Source organism: Rhamphochromis longiceps, linkage group LG9, assembly GCF_057381845.1.
Source record: "Rhamphochromis longiceps isolate RC_006_pf linkage group LG9, R_longiceps_female_GT1.1, whole genome shotgun sequence".
Lineage (NCBI taxonomy): Eukaryota > Metazoa > Chordata > Actinopteri > Cichliformes > Cichlidae > Rhamphochromis > Rhamphochromis longiceps.
Window position 1 is genome coordinate 16,510,887 of NC_140565.1, and position 23,204 is coordinate 16,534,090.

The window sequence follows — 23,204 nt, forward strand, 5'->3', positions numbered from 1 at the left end:
TATCAATTTTAGAATTTTGTGGAAGCAAAACTGCCTTAACTTCAAAAAGCAGCAACCTCCAAAGTCTCGCTGACAAGAAAACATGCAAACATGATATACTTAAGTGAAAGAGCTAAACAGCACCTTGCAAACCACATTGATTTTTTTTTTTTTTGCCTGTCCCGTTTGGCTCTTTTGCCATCAGAATTGTTGTCTAAAGGCAAAGAAAGATGCCCAACGGATTTACTTTACCAAATTGACCATCCCAGCCATCCCATTTGATTCACCTTTTATTGTTTATTTTATTTTCACTTGCTGAATACGGGACAGACTTGACTGGAGGAAAGAAGGGGAGAAAGAAAGAGGGAAAGAGAAACAGCTGAGAAGAGGGACGGGGGAGAAGGGCAAAAGACAAAAACCAACAGAACGGGCAGAGAAAAAAAAATGCATATATCAATCACCTGGATCACCTGCTGAGAAAGAAAAAAGAAAACAAGCAGAAGAGAACAAGAGTACTAGAATAAACAACATTACAATGATATATGGGAATATGACAGTAAATACTAAATGTTAAACATTATTGTGCAGCACATAAGATCAACAGAACACAGTGTGCTTTGAGGTAGGAGCCAAAAAGGGTGTAGTTTGTGGGTGTGATCACCCGTGTGTACACCTGTGAGCATGGACGCGCTTGTTTTTTGTTTTTTAAAAGGTTCCTTCATGTAATGATCTGCTAGAGGGTGTGGGGGGGCCACAGCCCCGTCCTCCAGGGCATGAAGCAGGTATGGAGGAGATCAAAACTCCAGACATCCAGAGGCCCCCAGAACACAACAGACCAAGGAAGACCAACAGAGGGGCAGCCGCGCCACTGTCCCAGAAAGAGCTGAGGAGAGTCCCAGATGAGGGCTCACTCAGCAGCCACGGAGCAGAAGCCAGGGGGAGTTGCAGTGACGCGCCCGTGAGCTCCGCCGGCAGCCAGCCGTGCCTGAGTGACCGAGCTCCAGGCCGAGAGGCCGGGGGCACCCCACCTCCGAAGTGGCCCGAGCGAGCCCCAGGCTCCAGGCCCCGATAAGCGGCCGCCAAGGAGTGAGCCGGTGTGTACCTGGACGCCCACCCCCAGACACAAAGAACCACCAACACACCGATGTCTGAGGGAGTCCGCCACTGGCAGGGGAAGTGGTGGTAGGGGGAGATAGGCCTCCAAACCTTGGAGGGCCTGAGATGTCCCCAGAGAGGTGGCGCCTGACACCCAACCTGACATATAGACACAGACATACAGGCACACACAGATACAAACATCCATTCCCACCTTCATGCTCTCATATGCACTTACTCCACACTCAACCAACGTGGAGACAGACATAAAGAGACGCTGTACACACGATCACACTCCCCAAGCGTACTCTACAAACCGGGTCTAGGTACCCTTGCCCCTGGAGGGGGGAACTGCACCCAGACCCAGGTGGTGTTACCCTTTTCCCTGCGGTGGGGGGAGGCAGACCGCCCCGACTCCGCAGCAGCAAGGAGGCCCCACACTCCAGACTGCAGTCGGACGGCCAACTCCTCCTTCCAGCCCCCCCGCTCCAGCAGGCCGCAGAGAATGGGGGTGAGAGAAGACTCCAAACCTCCCTCCACCCGCTCATTGTAGTGTTGATGCATGTGTGTTCTAAGGTGCATTTAAAACCCAGGAGGGCATGGAGCTACCTGCCAGAGAGCAGCAGGTAAGCGCATGGTCCCTCCTGCTAGCCCTCAATGTCTACGTGTATTCAAAATTGAGAGGTGGGCGACGACGCCAGGGGTGAGGTGTACACCCTGATGGTACTTTGGATTCCGTGTATCGTGCCCACCCCCAAGATCCTATATGTATGTGTAATGAGAGTGTGAGTAATGTGAATGTCTAAGTTGTGGGATAAAATTGAGGCAGGGGCAGCCAGAAGGGGACGGGGGGTAGCCTCCTCTGCACCCTGGTGACATACCCCTACTCCAAGGTCCTGCATGTGTGGGTGGTTGTGGTGGAGCAGGAAGAGGGAGGCAGCTGGAGATGGGGAGGGAAGGAAGGGAGGGGCAAACCACATTGATAAGTTTAAGTAGCCAAAATATGTTATTTAAGATTTTCTACCACATTTGAATTTAAAGGAGGCCAATATTACAATTACTGGGGGCTGCAGGCACCTGTGCATTCAACCAGTCATCAATTTATCAATTATCCAGTTAACCAATCGTGTGGCAGCAGTGATGTGCATAGGGAATCTCAGTTAATGTTCACAGGAAACATCAGAAAGAGGGACAAACTGAACATCGATGACTTTGATGATAATGATATTGTTGATACCAGATGTACTGGAGTACTGTTCCTCTCCTTGGATTTCCAAGTACAGCAGTCTTTGCTTAGAATTGTGTGAAAAGTATGAAACCACGACAAAAAAAAGTAACATCCAGTGAGCAATAGTTTTGCTGAAGAAAATGTCTTGTTGATGAGAGGTCAAAGGAGAATGGTCAGACTGGCTGGAGCTGACAGAAGGGCTGAGGTAACTCGGATAACAAATCTTTATGACTATTGTGAGCACAAAAAGGATCTCAGAGTTCACAAACATCCAACCTCGAAGCGGGTGAGCTGCAACAGCGGGAGCGCACATAAATAGAAATATGGAGCGGCAGCTGGCACAAGCTCACAAGAAACCGAAGAACAGAAAAACACAGCCTGCAGAGTGACGCAGATGGTAGGGTCAGAAATTCACATCAGCACCAAAGTGCCCTGTGTCAACAGTCCAGGCTGGTGGTGGAGCTGTAATGGTGTGGGAATGTTTTCATGGCAACACCAGTCAATCAAGGATTAAATTCCACCCCACTGCAGCTGGCTAAGTGCAGTCTATCCCTTTACACCCACAATTTACAACCTATTGTCTAATGGCTACTTTCAGGATGATAATGCTCCGTATCCTAAAGCAAATGGCCACAGAGGCTAACATCTGGATCCAACATCAAACATCTGGAAGGCGGAAGAGTGGACGATTTGCACGATTAAAGTGCAGCTACAAAACAAAATAAGAAATAAAACATTCTGCAGACATTAACTGATGCAATCATGTTAACATTTTGTAGAAGCTGCGCAGCAAAGGGAGGTCCTGCTCAGTATGTAGCATGGTGCTCCTAATAAAGTGTTCAAAGAGCACATGCTTCCCCCCAGAGCTCACAACAGCAAAAAGCTGTTTTGTACACAGGTGGGTAGAGCCGAGTACTACATCTTTATATGTAAAATCTTAACAGAATATAGTTAATAATGTATGAAATCAAGTGTGCAGTCATGCAAAGCAAAGAACAAAAACATCGTACGTCATTAACTTTTTAAAAAAATATGTGCGTGTCGTGTTTCTTACATAAACAGAATATAGTTAGTTTTAATAAACGAATCATATTTCAAAAGCATAACTTTAGCAAAAGTCTAAATTAATCATTAGGCTGCAAGTCTCTGAATATTTTAAGGGACATTTTTCCTCCAGCCTCAGTAAATTGGGTGCCAGGACAACTACTATGCATCATTAGTGCAAAAATATCTTATATAATCTGGGCTTTTTCTTTTTCTCTTTTTTTGAGGCTTTTTGCATTTCGATACGTCTTTAATGGTCGACACTTAGACACGCATACTTGGAATCTTATAAATGTGAAGTAGCTTTATATTTTATATGTATACACTGTGGAGCAGGGAAATTATTTTACTGCTATTGCTAAATAATTGTCATCATTACCATTGCATTAATAATATAATCTGGAGTTTATATTGCATTCAGGGGTTAAACAGTGTCTCTTTCAGAAAGACTGAGTTGCAGGCTGACAGGAAGTTGTATGCAGAAGTGAAAGCAGATAGTTATTTTGAGCAGCAGGCTAAGACGAGGCTTTAACAATGTAACAGATAGCTTTAAGAAGGCCTTAAGCAGTTATGACTATTTTATACACAATGCATATCTGTGCTTATTAAAGAGTTGGAGCTCGGTCAATTAATTGGGGGTCGGAAGCTTTGTTCGGCGCGATGTTCGGACAATCTATTGTGCAAGTGACTTGGAGCCATAGAAGGAATTGCAATACATGCTTACAAAACACTTATATATCAGATCATTTTATATTAAGCTTTTAAGTAGAGGTTCTTGGTTAAAACATTTATTTAGTAGAAGACATACACATAGTCTCAGTGAGCCTCTGGTCTGGTAAAAGGTCAGAAGTGCAACAGGTGAATTGAGAAAGAGCATTTGAGGACGAGACACAGACAGTAGGTGAAGAGGTGACACAAAGAGCATGTGAGGTCAACACATACACACACATTAGTTATGTCTGGTTGTAACTGCAAAAGTGTCTCGGCAAGAAAGAGGAACAATTCACTTTAAGATAAGAACGGAAAATACCAGCCATGAAAATAGAAGATGATCTTCTGGGTTAAAAGTCTGATCTATGTATAAAATGTATCTGTGACGCATGAAGGGGCGTCAGTAAATCAAACCCTGATGCTATAAAATATCTGTTCATGCTTTGATTGAGTCGAGGACTACTGGCTGTCTGCGTACAGAGTGTCTTCCCACACGTGTGTTCATTAAAATCATTGTTGGACCAAGAGCTTCTGGACCATGAGTGGTTTGTACTCTCCCTCCTCAATTTTGAACCTTAACAACACACACACACACACACACGCACGCACGCACGCACACACATTAGTCATACTACTATTGCACAGTAGTAACCTCAAAGCACCACCTTGCGTTGCCTTGGCACACATGTGAAGATGCAAAATGTGAATAGCATTAGATATTAAGAATTTTATAAATATGCAAAAATGGTTTTGGTGCAATCACATCACACAAGGGTAAAAAAAATGAACACAAAAGAACAAAGCCAGCAGAGAATGAAGCAAATCATTTGTCCACAGGCGCCTGCACGCACATCAAACAGGGACAAAGAAAAATCCTATTCTGCTTCAAAGACTGCCAAACAAGCATGGTATTAGAGCAGCTTGACTCACAATAAGGGTGGTGGGGAAATGAGTTGTATGTGAAGTTGCGTTACTTAATAATTGAGCGAGCACAGAGTCAGGCTCGCTATACCCTGGGTGTACGAGAACAATGTCTGACTGCGTTTAAGTGCCGGCTTTAAGGTTACTCTCTGTAGGATAATGTGTTTCCACCATGTTCTTAGCAACTGGGAAAAGAGGGTGAAGTCAAGGCAGATACTGTCGGATTATGAGTTCTGGACTCTCTTAAAAATGTGAAATCAAAAGGCTTTAAAAATACTTTTCTCACATTCTTATTAATGCACATGAGGGGGGTTACTGCCACGGGAGGAACAGTTCTCTTACTTTACATTTCAGATTTCTCTAACTATCTTGTTTGCTTTTATAACATTTATTTATTTATTACATGTACAAGAATATGGAGTGTTTACATCTAAATGTTAGAGGCTTTGAGTAAATTTTGGAGCAGGGTTACAAAAAGTGTGCACTAAATCAATGAAACAAGATTTATACCAGTGTACCGGTAATGTGATGTGACAATAAAAGTGATTTGGTTTGATTTGAACTTTGATAAATCGTAATGGCCTTAACCCAACAGGGTTCCAAGACCAATTATCATAATTATCAATCATCATCCAAATGCAATGATCATAAAACATCTACCTCTGCATACTGCCATTAAACTAAAGTCACCGTGAAGCCTTTTTCTGTTGTAAATAAAAGTGGAAGCTGTTCTTAAAAGTACCACTAGAGGCAGCAGAGCACCACAAGAATTAGGAGTCATTACCAAACAGGATGTCAGAGTGGCACCTGCATCTACTGACACACATTATCTCTGTTTTTCCTCTCCAACACACATCCATTTACAGACCTACACCCACACACACTTACTTACAGACACACTTATGCTCATGTGAACTTCACTGAGCATAAAAGGCATTAACAGTGATGTGACAGTAAATGAATATGGGGGTTACTCCCAAAGAGGGAACAGTTTTTATAAAATATTTGAAATTTGAATTTGTTTATTACATAATGTAAAAAAAAGGCAATTTTTAGGGGCTCTATGGCTTTCTCTAAAACTTTGGCGTAAGGCTGCAAAAAAATGTGCACTACATCTATGAAATATGCCAACACTTTGATAAATAAAAATGGCATGAGGCACTGCTCAAAAACAGGCTTGCAAAGCTTTACAAATATGCAATTATCACAATATTTCTACCTCAGCGCACTGCCATTGGACTACAGTCAATGTGAAGTGTTTTTCTGGGGGAAATAATCGTGGAAGTAATTAAGAAAAGTACCACCAGAGGCACCAGAGCACCACATGAGGAAGAATTAGGAGTCATTACCAACAGGATGTCAGAGTGGCACCTACATCTACTGACACACATTATCTATTTTTTGTGTCTCCTACACACATCCATTCACAGACCTACACACATACACACACTTACAGATACTCTTATGCGCGTGCAAACTTTACTGAGCACAAAAAGCTTTCAGATGGCTTCATTAGTAATCCCCTCCTCAAAGCTGATACCGATCAATAACGGCCCCCTTTGCAGAGGGGACCGAAATGAGCGTTGCATCCTCCAGTGATAACAATGGAGATGTTTGCTGCCTGTAATTGCATTTCCAGCGCCACAGCTGAAAGGACCCGTCAGCTGTAAGTAGACCGTATTTACACAACAAATTGCCTTAGAGAGAGGCTGGGCGAGAGGAGAGGAGAGATTCCCAGACGTTTCTGGGGCCATTTTTGTGTTTGGGGGCCATTTTTGAGAGCGATAGAGGGTGTGAGAGGAGAGACTGTTGCTGGTTTATATTTTTTTCTTCTCTGTAGTCTTTTCTATAAAACAGGCTTAGAAACGCTAAAATATGGAAACGAATTACGTTTGATGCAAACTAACCACAGACAGCGCAGTGGTCAAGGTTACCGCCCTCTATCTAAAGCTGCAATTTATATAAAAACTAGAAGATTATACTCAAATTTGAGTCTTTTTACTGCAGGTGCAGCACTTGTTAGAAATCATTTTTAATTTTCAGTCATTGTGAGCAGGAAAGAAAACACTTCATCATCATTTTGAACAACGGAGATGCTGATCAGTGTCAGGGTGAGTCTTATCATTAATGATTGTGTTTATTCATGATCATTTTTCTAATCGCTCATGATAAAGAGCAGGATTTGTCACTGGCAGAAAAAATGGAACGCAGCACACATGTGCAGAGCAACGCCGAGCTCAACACAAACAGAAACTGGTTGTTTTTTCCCGCCCATTACGTATAAATGCATTTAGCGATGCACGGGTGTCCCCTTTTTAACATGAAACGTCAGCGCGAGGCAAATTAAACTCATTCTCTCGGGGGGGCAGATCCTCCACTCCCTCAGAACAGTGTGCTATCAAATTTCCTCGCGCTTCACGGCGCGAGAGAAAGTCATTTTGTATAAATTATGTTTACCCGATACTGAGCTGTCCAAATTACTAAAATGAGGTCAATGTATGACCGCGTTTCACACAATGCTGCAGCTCACTCACCACACTGAGAACAGCATCATACAATATGTCATTGCATTTGACTGTGAAGATGCTTTACCTGTTTAAGGTGAAACCAAAGAGATAGATACAATAATATAAGCTTTTTAGAAAATATCTGCTATGACCACCTTTATTCTTCAACACAGGCTGAACCGTATTATTGAAGCTTTCTTGTAGTTTCTTTAATTAGTCCTCAAGTCTCAAGGCTTCTTAAAGGAAATTCAAAGCTCTTCTTTGGATGTTAGCTGCCTTTTGTTCTGATCTGTCAAGATGTTGAGGTTCAGGCTCTATGGAAGCAAATCCATGACATGATAATGTTCCCCGGAATTTTTTTCTATCCATCTATACTTTTATTTCATTGGTAGTGTGTTTAGGATCATTGCCGTGCTGAAAAATGAAGCTGTTGATTAAAAAAATCTGAGGGTACTTTTTTGGGTTTGTGACCCCAGCAATTTGGATTAGATCTCCAACACCACTGGATGAAATTGAGCTGAAAAACCATGACAGAGCCCCCACCATGTTTTAGAAATAGCTGTAGACAAAGTTGTACCTCCTCTCCAGACCTCATAATGGAGGTACACAATTGACGGATGGATTGGATTTACATTTGGATTGATGCGTCTTGAGGTCAAGGTCACTGGAACTCATCTGAGATTTTTAGCAGATGATAAGAATCTGAAAGTCCTAGGTGACTTCCTTCTTCAGTTATTGCATTTACCAAGATTTTCAGAAAATTTGACCTCTGACCTTGACCTTGATTTTGAGGTCACTGAGACTCAAACTCGTTTGAGATTTTCAGTAGATACAACCTATAGCATGAATTTCAAAATTCTACACTGCCTCATTCTCGAGTTATCAAGTTCAAATTTGGGTGTCCAGCCTGCCAGCCTGCCCGGCAGGGTGATGGCAACACCCCATCAGACTTTTATGGCTGAGGGGTAAAAATTGCAAGAGGCTAAATATTTTTGCACAGTAACTAAAGTCTGGAGATCGTTGAGGCAAAGAGAAGAAGAAAGCTGTATCTTACTCAAACAGAATACAAGAAAATCCGGATTTGTATTTTCTCTATTTTATTTTCTCAGAGAGAACAACTTTTCAGGTTTACTGGAAGAAAACCATTCAGATGCAAAACTACACAAGAGCTTCTCAGTTTTGTTTGTACAGTTGATTCAAATCCTTTGGAGTGTGAGCAATGATCACTCTGCATGAAAGAGCGGGGAAAAAAAATAATCAGAAAACTAAAAAAGTGCAAGTCGTTTCAGTTTTGCCAGTGGTAGCAAGCTCACGCCATCAATAAGACAGGATTTCAAAAATCACTGACATGAAAAACGTGACTGCATTGGGTTTAGGCACCGCACATTACATCAAGCCTTGATTTCATTGCAGCGCTGCCGTTCGTTCTATCCACCTGAAAATTCTCCTTACATTTAAGGTTATTTATTGGCCGTGACATGAGCAAATATGTGCACTAGCACTCTTAGCACCATCTGCTGTGCAATGATAGCCGCTTCTATTAAATGTTGCTGGGTTTTAAGAGTGTGAGGTGACAAACACTGTTATGGCTTCAGTTGACCTTCAGATAAGAAAACTCATCTCCGCTGAGAATGTATAAGCAATCAGTCGACAGAAAAAAACCCACGGAAAGCAGAGCAAATTATATATTTTGTTATTAGAATGTGATTGTGGGGGATAAGTCACTGGCTATGTGTTTTGCCTGATGGGGAAGTTGAGCAGATGAATTAATAGGGCCCATGCGTTTGTGTAAATTAATATGCTGCCATGAATAGTTGAGCATAAGCATTTCCATATTGCGTATGAGCGTACCTGTGTGTTTGTCTACACAGTGGGGTGTAGCTAATGGATATTTGGTCTAAAATATGTGAAAAGTGAGCCTCTTTACTCCCCTGCCTCCTTTGCTAGTCTGCAGCTCCACTGGGGGTACTAGCAGCAGTTCAGATCAGGCTGCTCTTCATTTCTGCCCCTGTGTGTGATGTGCAGAGCGTCAGAAATCTACAGATCCATAAATAAAACCATAAAACAGCAGTTTTCCCTCCTGCTGCCACACTGTGCTGCTGCTACAGAATACATACACTTTTCATTTCCTCTGTCTAGCGCTGGGTGAGCCGGCGTGGATGAGAGGGGGAAGAAATGCGAGGGAAGGGAATAAGTTTGAAGTGGGATGGGGAAGTAGAAGGGCAAACAGAGGAGACGCCATTATGTAGGAAGGTGTAGCAATGTAAGAGAGGAAAATGCATACGAATAAAAAAGAAACACGGAAAGATAAAGGGAGACCAGATGAATTTCTTTAGACTGAATCCCTGAAAGCGAGACAAAAGCACGCGGCGAGTACAAGCAGAAAAACACAGACAGCGACGACAGGGAAAAAAAAAAAGATAAAAGAATAGAAGAAGGTCAGGGTGCATGTTTGCATCTTGAGAAACAAAAGGAAAAGGAACAATGTTACAGTAAAGATGTTTGCCTCTGGCAGGGACACTGGGTTAGACCTTGCTGAACCAAGTTTGTCAGACATATCTATCCGTTCGGCTACAAGATAAAGTACATTGCTTTGCCCTTCTTTGAAAACAATCCTTCCCAGTATTTAGAATGCTTCCTGAATACTGATATCTCCGGCTACACAAAATGCCAAAGGCTTAAGCTCCATGACTTCATCTTAGCCAGTCAAGCAAAACTTTAAAGACAGTCCTGTCAACATACTATCCGTAGATTTATTGTTTCTGAATTCATATCAAAATATCCCCCTCCTGCTGTTTCACACATTTTATCAGGGAACCAAATGCCTTCCTGCTTTTTCTTTTAATAACGTTGCTGAATGTTTTTGACGAGTCTGAGCCAGACACCGCATTTCAAATCCTCACTTAAAACCTCGACACAACAAAAATCCCCGCTGCTTTTATCAATGGAGTATTAGTGAAGTCTGTTTTCCTCTCTTCAGGCAAACTGTGCAGCAGGAAGGCTGTGTAAGTCTGTCCTCATCACCAATGTCTCATGTAAATCAAAAGTCATTGTTGAAAAGTCCCCATAAAGTGCTGAAGGTATGATTAATTATGCTCACACGGAACCAAATCCATGGCAGCGGATATTAATTAGTCTACATGCAACTCATTCTGCATGTCTAAATGGTCAAAATACTATTCTTCATGTTCACAGTGTAACAACAAAAAATATGGGGCATGTAGTGAAATCCTTATTAAAACTGTCTCATTTGCATTCCAATGTGTTTTTGAAGGCGTACATTTCATAAACAGCATGCTCTCATTAACAGTGAGGGCAAGCTTTCTAATCTTGCCCAAAGTTTACTTTTAATTAAGTTTTCTCAATTGCTCCAGCTCTCTGAGAGACTTTGCCACTGAACTCCATCTGTGTTCATGTGTTTGTTTTTTATCAAACTCATCACCTGTCTGTCTTGAACGTGTGTTCATGTGTCTCGTGTTGGGTGGTTTTGTTGAGGGGTGAGGTTTGTGTAAACTCAAATTTACTTTTCTATTTTATGGGAGACAAATTACTGATCAATGCAAATTTTAAATAGCACCATTACCTGCTATGTGCTCGATTAAGATTTCTAATCTAACCATGTTTGGTCTGCTTCCATCGTGACTACGGATCGATGTGCTTCAAAAAGGTATGAGAAGTTATTGTTTTCCTTCCCAGGATTTGCTGCTACTCCCAGAGCTCATACTGAACTGGGAGGAGAAAGTGTAATATGATGCTCCCTGTTTCTGGAAGAAAATTGACTTGACTATTAAGGACCTGATCTTATTTAATTCATTCAAAGCTATTTTAACAAGTCAACATATTTACACGTTTTAAGTCATTCATGGATTTTTAATGACATGTACACTGGATATAAATCTCAATAACATCTTGATGCATGCTCAATCATCCAGGTAAGGAAATCCCAAAAAGGGGATTCTGCTCATCTGGATGTAGAGTTTTCAGTGGGAGAAACGTTTTGTCACTCATCCAAATGACTTTTCTGGATGAGTGACAAAATGTTTCTCCCACTGAAAACACTACATCCAGATGAGCAGAATCCCCTTTTAAATCTCAGTAAATCTTTTTTTTTTTAAATATTCATAAGAGGTTAAAACATTGAGCACAAGTTGGGTCTCATTAGGTGATCATTGAGTGTAAGTTTCACTAAAATCAGACTGATAATTTTGGAGGAGCAGCTATTCCTGTGAACAGTGGATGGAAGCACGGACAACGCATCCCTCACCATGGCACAAACTCATCAGTCCTTTGGCCAGCTGAGCTAACAAGTCACAGTGCATTTAATCATAGCAAATGATAGCTATATTCTGTAAATACATCACACGAAGTCCTATTTACAGTATATACACTGCATGTAATACTATGGTATACAATACACGTAGTCATGGTATATCAGGTGCTTAGATGGTATTAAAATAAGGTAAATACAACCTCAGATGAACAACACATATTACACTTTTTCATTATTTGTTTACCCTAAATTAGGCTAAAATGGAGAACCAGTATGTGGGGGAAAAAAGTACATCCTCACTCCTTTCACTGGAATTAAGAGGATAGGCAGCAGCCAGGAACTGCTAATCAAATGCATTTGACTTAAAGCAGAAATTTTGGTAGTTCACGTCCTTGTGTTTTAACACTAACGTCGAGAAGCAAAGACATCAGCTTATGAAAAAAAAAGAAAGACATCTTATAAATAGAAATATATATAAAAACATCTTATGTCCCGATAAGTAAAAGCTTTAAATTAATAGCAGGTGTATTTTGTTTTTACTATGACTGTAAAATACTGTGACATTGAGCATTTTCTGAAATCTAATTTGACAAAAGCTCCTTTAAATAAAATGAATACAGATAAAACTATTCAGCTATGACTGTCATTTAAAAACCAGTACCTGTGCGGGAGATGAGATTATCAATGGTCCTTTACTAATGCGAAGATCATGAGATAAGATAAAAGACCAAAAGAGTCTGTGCAGGGACGCACTTCAAACTTCGTATTTATGGATGTGCCAACATGTGGGTACCCGTGGAACCTGAATGGGCTGAACGTGCTATCCTATTATATCGGTAGAGACAGGTACACTAACTTTTTTTTGGTCTGAAATATGTGAAATTTCACCTCTTTTGGTGCTTTCATTTAAACCAAAACAGGTAAAATTGTTTCAGAATTGCTAATGCACAGAGATGCAAAAGTACTAACTATTGCCCCACCATGCCATTTTAAGAATGCAGTATTTTCTTCCCTTTAATACACATAACTACAGTGATAGTGGGTTTGTGTGCCCACAGATGTGACATTTAGAACTTTGAAGACCTTGAAGAACCAGCATAATGTATGAGATAAATCTCATAAAGTATTATACATCTCAATATTATAAGAATCAAATTCAATTCTAGTAAATTTTCTGCCGCAACAGAGATTTTATATTGATTTAATACCCAGCTCTGGTATGCTGTGTGTGCATGCATGAGCTGATGAGGAGTTCTAAAGAAGTAGTATGGTGGAGTACGAGGAGCTTATTTGCATATCAACTTGAATGGAAACCTTACAGTAAAAAGCCACCTCAGCCAGTCTGTCATCATTGGGCTGACAGCTATTGTTTATTGTCCATGAAAGTTTCTCTCGCCTGCATAACACAGACACACACACAGACACACACACACACACACACACACACACACACACACACACACACACACACACACACACACACACACACACTCATACACTCATACATATATATATTTACATACCCAAAGATAAAAAGAAGTCCAGTGTGCAGGGAAACACAACCAGTAGCACAATAAGGTGTGCTCACAAGCACATGCATACCTCCTAATACAAAACACAAGCATAGAAAAGACACATTCATATCCACCCACCCACACACTACGCAGGGAAGAGTTGGTTTGTGGATGACAGCTATTCAAATTTGCTGTTCATTATGATCCAAGCTAAGCCAAAAACATCATGACCAAGCAGGTTTTAATACACACAATCACACCGTGCCAAAAGCCATAACTCAGACCGTGTTGCTGCGGCATGAAAGCTTTTTAATATTAAGCTGTCAGATGGGAGAGGGCTGAGTCACAAAGAAATGACTAAGGAGGTTTTCTGCACACCAGTACATAACATGCATATTCAGAAACACGCATACATACAGTATAACAGTAAGTCAGTCATAGATTCAGACTCAATGTCTCGCTGACCTTCGTAACTATAATTATCTGTGGAGGATTTACTAATTTTTTTTGTGTGATTTAAAGGAGGTTAAAAAGTCACCTTTGGTGGAGTTTCATCTACAGGCAGTAGTAACCTTTGACCTCTCTATTTGCTTGTAAAGAAGCATAATAGATGGCAACCAGTGAGAAGCATAATGGGAAATGCTTCAAACCCAGAGGCATGACTGTATAGAACTTTGTCAAAACCACAGCAGCATTTCTGACAAACGTCTACATTGTATTTCGAAAACTGTGTGCATGTATTTAGACAAAGAGCTTGTTTATTTCCAGTTCTGAACACTACACAACTCCAAACCAAACCTTAAACCTTTGCTTTAAAATTGTATATAAATGCCATTTCTATTAGAAAGTCTTAAATGATAGAAATCTGTTAGTTCTATTAGATCATTTATGGTTCATATTGATTACTGTCTACATATAAGAGTAGTAGTAGTAGTACACTCTGTTTGCCAGCTGATCACATGGGTAACATGGAGATGCAGATGAAAGTCAGAATTAAGCTTGATATTGCCATATCCGTAGATAGTTGCCTGCCTTATTTCGATATAAAACATCATACCTTAACGTCACAAAAAAACAAACATGTCCCCTGGTGGCAATCCCCAGGTGAGAGGAGCTTTATTTACTTATATGTCAAAGATCATATGACTGTAGTGACTTCAAAAATCTCATTTTTACTTTAAATATACACAGGCCCAAAAAGCTGTGGAAGACAGCTCTTCTCAAAGACGCAATCTTAAGCTAAAGGCAACAGATTTAATGTGTCACACATTAAAACCGTGTGCGTTATTTAAAGAGACTCGGTCGTCTTCTCACATCTACACAGTTTTTATCCTAAATTTTGTTCACAGTTCATAAGTCTGTTTCGGCTTGAGTATTTTAGTAAATGAATGCATGAAAATTTAATCATTTTAATGGCTGCCAAGGAAAGGTCAAAGTAGCCTTCATATCTTATGATTAATGTAAATGCACTGAACAATATCCGAAAAGCAAAGGTAAAGTAGAAAATGAAAAATTAAGCCAATACGTAACCTTTTCAGATCTTCTGGGTTTTAAAATATTTAAGAATTTTAGTACATCTCATCAATAAATAGTTATTGTGCAAATTGCGTTCTTATATCCATGCTTTTCAGTCACTGCATTATTAAGGCAAACAACCCTTATATAAAACCCATTATTTCTCCATAAGGTTTTTCACTAAAGTGCAGTCACAGCATGCCAACTCAGCTTCCCTCATATGGCAGGGTAATGTCAACTTGCAACTTTGAAACACAAATATATATATATCTTCCTCTAATACAGTTTTAAAAACTAACAGTGCATAAACACACATCAGCTGGCTTTAGCTACATTAAGGTGTTGGTGGGTTAATTACACACAAGTTCATTATGCATTTAAAAATGTTATTTTGCAAGATTTAGCTTTAGTGTTCGACAAAACATTAAAAGCATATTGTGTTAGGTCTTGTCAGGCCAGTAGAACACTTCTGGAGTAAAGTTGGTGTACGGCACCAGATGGTTGCTTTGTGTTTTGTGGGTTGTGTTTTTGAGCCACTATAGTACACTCACATCGTATGGGATCTGGGGAAAATGGATGTTGAATCAATGCCTTGGGCTTTGTGTCACTGAGCCATTCCAAAGCAAACGGTCCTGCTGAGGGAGGCAGCTACCATCAGTGCTCTGTTGTGTTTACAGTGACGTAGGTGAGTGCTATTTGTACCAGCCACATGACATGCCATGATCGAAAGTTTCCCAGAAGAACATTTTGTTGTAATGGAACGATCAATCAGTGATACTTGTCAGTGGCATTAATGTTGAGGCTCATCAGTGTATATGTGCATATTTTGACAGGAGGATAATGTGTCATTATTTGAAAACAAATGATATTTTCTGCATATTTAGAACACCTGCACAGCCTGTTGACCAGGTGTCCACATGATGATGCGCGGGCCGCAAAGAGAACAAAGGAAGCAACAAAAGTACTCGTATTACCTTGATTTTTGTGTATTTGACAAACTTTTTTCCAATGATAACTAAACAGGGTTGAGAAATGTAGAAAACAAAGCAGGCTATTAACATCCCAACAATAGTACTCAATGACTTCAGTATGCAATATCAGTATGTGTATGAGGCTTGGCAAGCTGAATATGCTTCCAGCTCTGCAAGGTTTAATGCCAAACACTGCTAAAGATTATAATCAGTGTAAACAAATCCACAGAGTGCAAAGCATACACCAAATAACTGTGGGAATTAATATGTTTCAACATTTGCACACACACACACACACACACACACACACACACACACACACACACACACACACACACACACACAAGCACAGTGTGATCTCCAGGTTGCTGTGCTTGAGCAGAGGATGGCGGTGGTTTTCGTTCGGTAACTGCTATCCCGCTTTCTTAGCTGTGGAGCCTCAATGACACCCCTCTATGTCAAATTAATGTTACAGCAGTTATTTGCTATGGGCGGTCCAATGCCACTCATTTTCAGTAGGGTAGAGCAAGGGCAAAGGAATGCACTGCAGCAAAGAAAATAAGCAAGAAATGTAGAATGTGGGGCTACTTAATGCAAACAAATTGGTGGGAGCTTAAAGTATTACTGCAGGCAACATCATCAACAATCAGAGGTTGGCCAGCAAGAAGTTGGTCTGTATTTATGTGTCTGGGCATGACCAATAAAGAGTGCAAAGCACCCACCCTTATTTTGCATAATCGCTGGTATCAGCAACCCAGCTTGAGGTTTGCAAAGGATATAAGAAAAAATGGTCTCCACTCTATGTATGCTGTTCCTTATGTGAGAAATATTTAAGCCTGTAACAAAGTGCAACATATTGCAAGACTTAGTAATGCATTATTAACTGAAAATAAATCATCATAAGAAAACTTTAAAAACCGCAACTATTACTCATAGTCACTTATTTTCAGGGGCTCATATGGCATTGGTTCCATTTAAGAAATCATAATCATTTCATTTTTAACACTCTGTTGAGAATCATTTGTCATATAGGCAATAGCCGCCTAAAATCTGGGACCCATGGGTATCACCCTTCTGATACTTTTTAGTTGCAGCTGCTGCTGTCTTCAGTAGATGGATGCTCATAGGTCTGCCTTCAGTTTTCTATTCAGGAAGTGAAATGCTTTCTTAATTAGATTGATACTTGGCCATATTCCACAGCTTGACCAGTGGAAACTCCTGGGCTGTGTTCACACTGTGCTTTGGATCATGTGTACTGTGAAGCGCTATCCACTCACCATGTACCAAATCTTTGGTCGAACAGATACATTTAGCTCAATAAATATTTGGACAGAGACAACTTTTTTCTAGTTTTGGTTCTGTACGTTACCACAATGAATTTTAAAACAAACAAGTCAGATGTAGTTGAAGTGCAAATTTTAGTTCAATGGGTTGAACGAAAAGACTGCATAAAGATGTGAGGAATGAAAGCATTTTTTTAAAAACACAATACCTTTATGCTGGCTTTTTTTTAGCAAAGTCCTAAGCCTTTCTATTCTTGAGGCTTATGAGTGGTTTGCACCTTGCAGTGAACCCTCTGTATTTATTTTCATGCAGTCTTCTCTTTATGGTAGACTTTGATACGCCTACCTCCTGGAGAGTGTTGTTCACTTGGTTGGTTGCTATAAAGAGGTTTCTCTTCACCATGGAAATTATTCTGCAATCATGCACCACTGTTGTCTTCCGTGGATATCCAGGTCTTTTTGCATTCCTGACTTCACCAGTGCTTTCTTTCTTTCTTTTTTTCTCATGATGTACCAAACTGTAGACTTTGCCACTCCTAATGTCGTAGCAATTTCTCGCATGGGTTTTTTCTGTTTTTGCAGCTTAAGGATGACTTGTTTCACCTGCATGGAGAGCTCATTTGACCACATGTTGCCTGTTCACAGGAAAATCACGTGTATGTGTGTGTTTGTGTTCACCAGGAATGTTAGTTTTAGCTGATATCTTGATAGTCAACCCTCTCGTTCAAATATAGGGACTGCTGGTGCCAAAAAAATCACGATGGTGATTCCCTCCTAAGAAGCAAACCAGTGGCTGACATCACACTGAATTCAGACACTTTTTATACAAAGTGGAGCAAAATATTTAAAAAGCTTTATGTTTCAGGTTTCACACATTTCAACCTCTCATTAGAGCTAAACAATTCTGTATGTATATATGATCAAGCAAAATGCTGCACTATGCCTTTGAAACAAGCATAACTTATACTTAGGTTCATTTTTAAGTCTCAACGGCACTGAGCAATGTGTACGTCAAGGGCCCCAATCCACCTCATCTACAGTAATAAATCTTAAGACTGCATTTTGTGCAGGTGGAAAAAAAAAAACATATGACATTAAAAACAAGCATCAGGACAGCTTCCACAGATGGTTGCTAAAGTATTTGGTCCATGAAGGAACAGATGTACTGCTTGACATTTAGAAGTAGGACAATTTGGACAAACAAAATTAGACACGGCGTACAAGCTTGCAGAACAGCAGCAGATCAGAAGAGTTAAAACGAGCAAGGGGAGTAGAGCACATTCAAAGAAAACCTTCAACTTCCTGTTGGGGTCCAATAATAGAAAAAACACTACAGTGAAGAAGATGAAGAAGTAGAATTAGCATATTCAAACTGCTGGCCTGTCTGAACTATGATTTGCATATTTTCTCAGCAGGAAAGTAGTCATCAGTAGAAGAGTGGAAAATGTCTCACTTCCCACCTCCAGGTTAAAATTATTGCATACTATCTGCAGAAGGCTACAAAGCAGCAAAGCTTTAGCCCTTAAGCGTGTACAGGCATATGAGGAAATGGCTGCCATAGGCAGAAAAGGAAAGCAATCATTTCATTTGTATCAGTTGTTTCAAATGTCTTATTTCCAAGAAGGTGGACAACTTGGGACATTCCCAAAAAAAGACTTAAATTATGAACTGAAATTATTGTATCTCATAAAATGTGTTTGTAAAAGAGATTTAGGATTTTCTTTTGATAATTATCACTGCACTGCTGAACACAATCTAAGCGACATCAGGGCTAATATTGTTGTTAATGTTGTTCATAACATAGCTGGAAAAGTCAATACTAGGACATGCCAACAATTACAGTTATCTTGGATGAAGAGTTCTAATTATATTCTCAAATGATCAGGCATCTGCTTTGATTATTTCCTTGCATCTTTATTTCCTCTATGTATCCTTTGTCTTATTGTCTGGATTGCCTGAAGAATTGTAAGCCCGGGGGCAGATTGCAATAAAGACTGCTGCTGCACATTCTGCACAAAAGGAATCACTTCATGTGACAAATGGGTTGCTTAATTTGGAAAGGTTGCCGTGTGTATGACAAAAATGTCATCCAGGACAACACAAAAGTACAAACGTAAGTTAAGCAGGGGCTGTGACTGTGTAGAAACGTACACATTTGGTGATACGGTTTACTCAGAAGCTTGTCAAAAGTCCAACAAGAAAACTGGTAAATAACAGTTGGTGATTTAACATAAATAACTGGGAGGAATAAATACACAGGCGGGTTATTCACCATATTGCCAAGCATCTGCTGTGATGAAATGTCCTGAAGAAAAGAACACAATTCTGCTGTGCAAGCTTACTCTAGTGCACAATCTGCGATATCTTTTGTAATCTGATATCAAATAACTGAAACAATAAAAGAAGATGCACAAAATGGATCGGAGCAAAAAAATAAGAAAAAAGGGCAAGAGCGCTTTTTCTTTGCAAATTAACAACAAACACAAATTTTAAAACATCGGGACGCCGGGGAAATGTAAATAAATACAAATCTCACAAACCCAGATTTTATTCACAGGAGAACATCAAAAATGTATCAAATGTTAAAACTGAGACATTTTACTATTCCATAATTTTTTGGCAGCAACACATCTCAAAATTGGGGCAAGGGGAAGAAACGGCTGAAAAGGTAGTGGTAATAAACAGCCGGAGGTAATATTTTGTAATTAATTAGCTTAGCTGGCATCAGGTCAGTAACACGACTGGGTATAAAAAGCTTTTCAGAAGTAAAGATGGGCACAGGTTCACCAATCTGCAAAAAACTGCATCTACAAATTGTGGGACAATTCCAGAGTAACGTTCCTCAATAAAAAATTGCAAGGACTTTAAATATCTCATCCTCTACAGTACATAATATCATCACTCAGGAGATTCTGGAGAAATCTCTGTGTGCAAGGAACAAGACTAAAAATCAGTGTTGGATGTCTCTAATCTTCAGGATGTCTCAATTTAATAGTTCATTATAACATTCATAAATGCAGGTTGAAGCTCTTTTATGCAAAAAAGAAGCCATATGTGAACATGATCCAGAAACACAGCTGTCTTCTTGTGGCCAAAGCTCATTTCAAATGCACCGAGGGAAAGCGGAAAAATGTTGTGTGGTCAGATGAATCAAAGTTTTAAATTCTTTTTGGTAAATGCAGGCGTGGAATCGTCTGAACTTTAGAGGAGAGGAAACATCCATCATGTTATCAGCACTCAGTTCAAAAGCCTGCATCTCTGATGGTATGGGGGTTGCATTAGTGCCTGTAGAATTGGCTGAAAAGGCACCATCAATGCTGAAAGCTTTAGAGCAACACATGCTCTCATCCACCTTTTCAGGAAAGTCCTTGCATATTTCAGCGAGGCAATGTTCAACCACATACTGCAGCATTACAAACACGTGGCTTTAAAGCTGAAGAGCCCAGGTGCTGAAGTGGCCTGCCTGCAGTTCAGACCTATTCACAACTGTAAACCTTCAATACATCCGGAGACTAAAAACCTTGTAAGAACACCTGGGACTATTGTGAAGCTAGAATCCTAGAAAAGAATTGTACAACATGGCACAACATTCCTCTCCTAAAAACTCCCAATATTAATCTCCTCAGTTACAAGAGGAGATGATTTTGGACTGTCATTAAAAGAAGAGGGGCTGCTAGATAAACACTATAATGCACTGCTACCATCAAATTCAAAATGAGCTAATATTTTTGTTAATATGCTGCATTTTCTCAGTTTAATCATTGCAAATCATTGCATTCTGTTTTTAAATTACATTTCACACACCGTCCCAACAGTTTTGGAAGTGGGGCTGCACAGTTGCAAGCTCCTGTTAAGCTTCCCTACAGTTTCCATAATCTGACATTTTCTGCTGCATCAGCGTCCTAAAACATCAAACGAATGAGATGTTTGACAGGTCTCCTTCTCTTCCTCTCATATGTCATCTCCTCATCGCCTTTGCTTCTTTCCCAAAATTTCACTTTCATCTCTTTGCATTTCTTCTGACTCAGCCACTCTTACTCTACCGTAACCCTCTTTGTCTCTCTTCCTACCACAGCCTCTTCACATTTCCCCTCAGCAGATCATTCTGATAGCTGCACTTTTATGAATGAAAATAAGCACAGGCATAATCTATGTTAATGGAGCCTTAACTTGATTATTAGACACAATGTGTCATAATCATTTAACATAAATTTAACAGCAAGAGAGTTTTGAGCATGCTCAACTACTGCCATTAGATTCAGGTTGGATGCATTTCAACACCATCAGAAGATTTATAAGAATTCTTTTTGTGCTCGACCTCCATGAGTGTTGGTGCCAGTGCCAGTAAGGTGTTTTAGCAGCACATGGTGGCACAACACCTTACTAAGAGTTTTACAGTATAATTTTGTTGTTTTTTCACTCATCCCTTGGCTGTATGTAAACCCACCAGATAGAAGTACACTAAATCCTTATTTCTTTCCCCTCATCTTCAAATATACAATACCATTTCATCTCCTGAGAGGCTTGTAATGTAAAACACCCATACGGAAAAGAAATATAAAAAAACGTATAAAACCCATATGTTAAAGAAATATAAAAAACTTAGAAAAGATTTGCATCAGCTTTAGTTTGCTCCATATATAGTGAATCATATAAGGCTTGTATGATTTACTCCTGAAAGTGGCCACTTTCGGGTTACTTTCATACATGATAATAAAGTGGATCACATAAGGATCATGTTAAAACTAAGTATAAGTTATATAAGGAAAGTACATGTCAAAGTATGTATTCCATAGATGTTCCATATAATATTTGCATAGTTTTTAGTACATAATTGTCATAAAGACATATGCTTTACATATATGAACAAAATCTGTTAGATAAATTTTTTTTATATGTAAAGTAAATGTAGTTTGCAGGGCAATAATCTTTTTTTTTTAAATGCTTTTTATACATATATTCTAAGAATATGTTAGATTACATATGTTTTCACTTTATGTTCCGGCAATACATTTTTATGGTAAACTATTCTTTTTTTTTACATTTTTCTTCTAAGAATTCTTAAATCTCATCTCATAAAAAACCTATAAACTTAATTATTAATTTTATACAAATTAACATTACTAGAAAAAAAAAAATCTATCACATATGAAAAAGACAACAGTATCATTTGCCCCTGCTTGACCAACATCAGTTAAAAACTAGCAATGCAAAGACAAACTCGTAAGCCAACATAACTTTCTTTGACAGGTCGGCAGTCAATGTATTGTAATACTAAAGAAAACAAAAACAAAAAACATGAATACTGGGCAATCTTTAAATTCAATTAACTTTTATTATTCTGATATAACAGTCACATACTAATATTTCACAGAAATATTTAACCTAATCTAAGCTCTATTGTTTAAAGAGCATGCTAAGCTGCATACCTTTTGCTGCAAATTTGTGGAACTTTTACCTGCTAACATGAGTAAAACTTTGGAGGGCAAAAAACCTGCCCACTTAAAAAACAAAACAAACAATCTATCTTTAATAGATAAAACATGAATTGGCATTATAATAACATGCCAAATGAGACATCGAAAGTCAAGTTATGGGGATGCTGTGACAGAGACATTTTTATTTCTGGCCCGGAGTTCTGTGATCTTGGCATTGATTGTAGTACCAATGCTGGAAGGATGGGTCCCAGGCCACTTCTCAAGGGTTGCACCTATATATGTACAAAAATGTAGGGGGGGGGGGGGGGGGGGGGGGGGTGATGACAAGAACAGAATTAGTAGTGTAAAAGAACCCAATGATCTTAAACAATAGTGCAATGATCCTGCATTAATCAGTCTTAATATCTAATGGTGCCAGCTTTGAAATTTGCAGACGATGCATGGAGCGGTTCACTACATTGACTACATTTACATACAGCCAATATTCAGGTTATGGTCGAGTTAGGCTCACTATTCAGGGTTCTGAAACATTCGGAATAACTCATTCACATGCATGAGATGAGAGAGTCACAGAGAGCCAGACGGCACATACACAAAGTTCCTCTACTCAAAAGACCAGGATTCCGCGGGAATAGAACATGTGCAAAACACAAATCCATTTTCATTCTGATGGCGATATGCCGATAGAGGTTTTACATGACCCTTTTCTCACAAAAATATTTGGTAAC

At 39.6% G+C, this 23,204-nt stretch overlaps 1 protein-coding gene across 4 annotated transcripts in view; it reads right to left on the reverse strand.

Moving 5' to 3' along the window:
• tpk1 (thiamin pyrophosphokinase 1) overlaps positions 1–23,204 on the reverse strand; it is a 125,036-nt gene that overhangs the window by 6,273 nt on the left and 95,559 nt on the right. For 3 of the 4 annotated variants that reach the window (XM_085418517.1, XM_085418518.1, XM_085418519.1), the window contains one exon: positions 22,354–22,748. The exons of the other annotated variant lie outside the window; for it this stretch is intronic. In XM_085418517.1, the coding sequence (XP_085274643.1) occupies positions 22,630–22,748 (119 nt within the window). In that variant the 3' untranslated portion in view covers positions 22,354–22,629. Of the gene's footprint in view, positions 1–22,353; positions 22,749–23,204 lie in introns of those variants that run through there. 4 annotated transcript variants of the gene reach the window in all.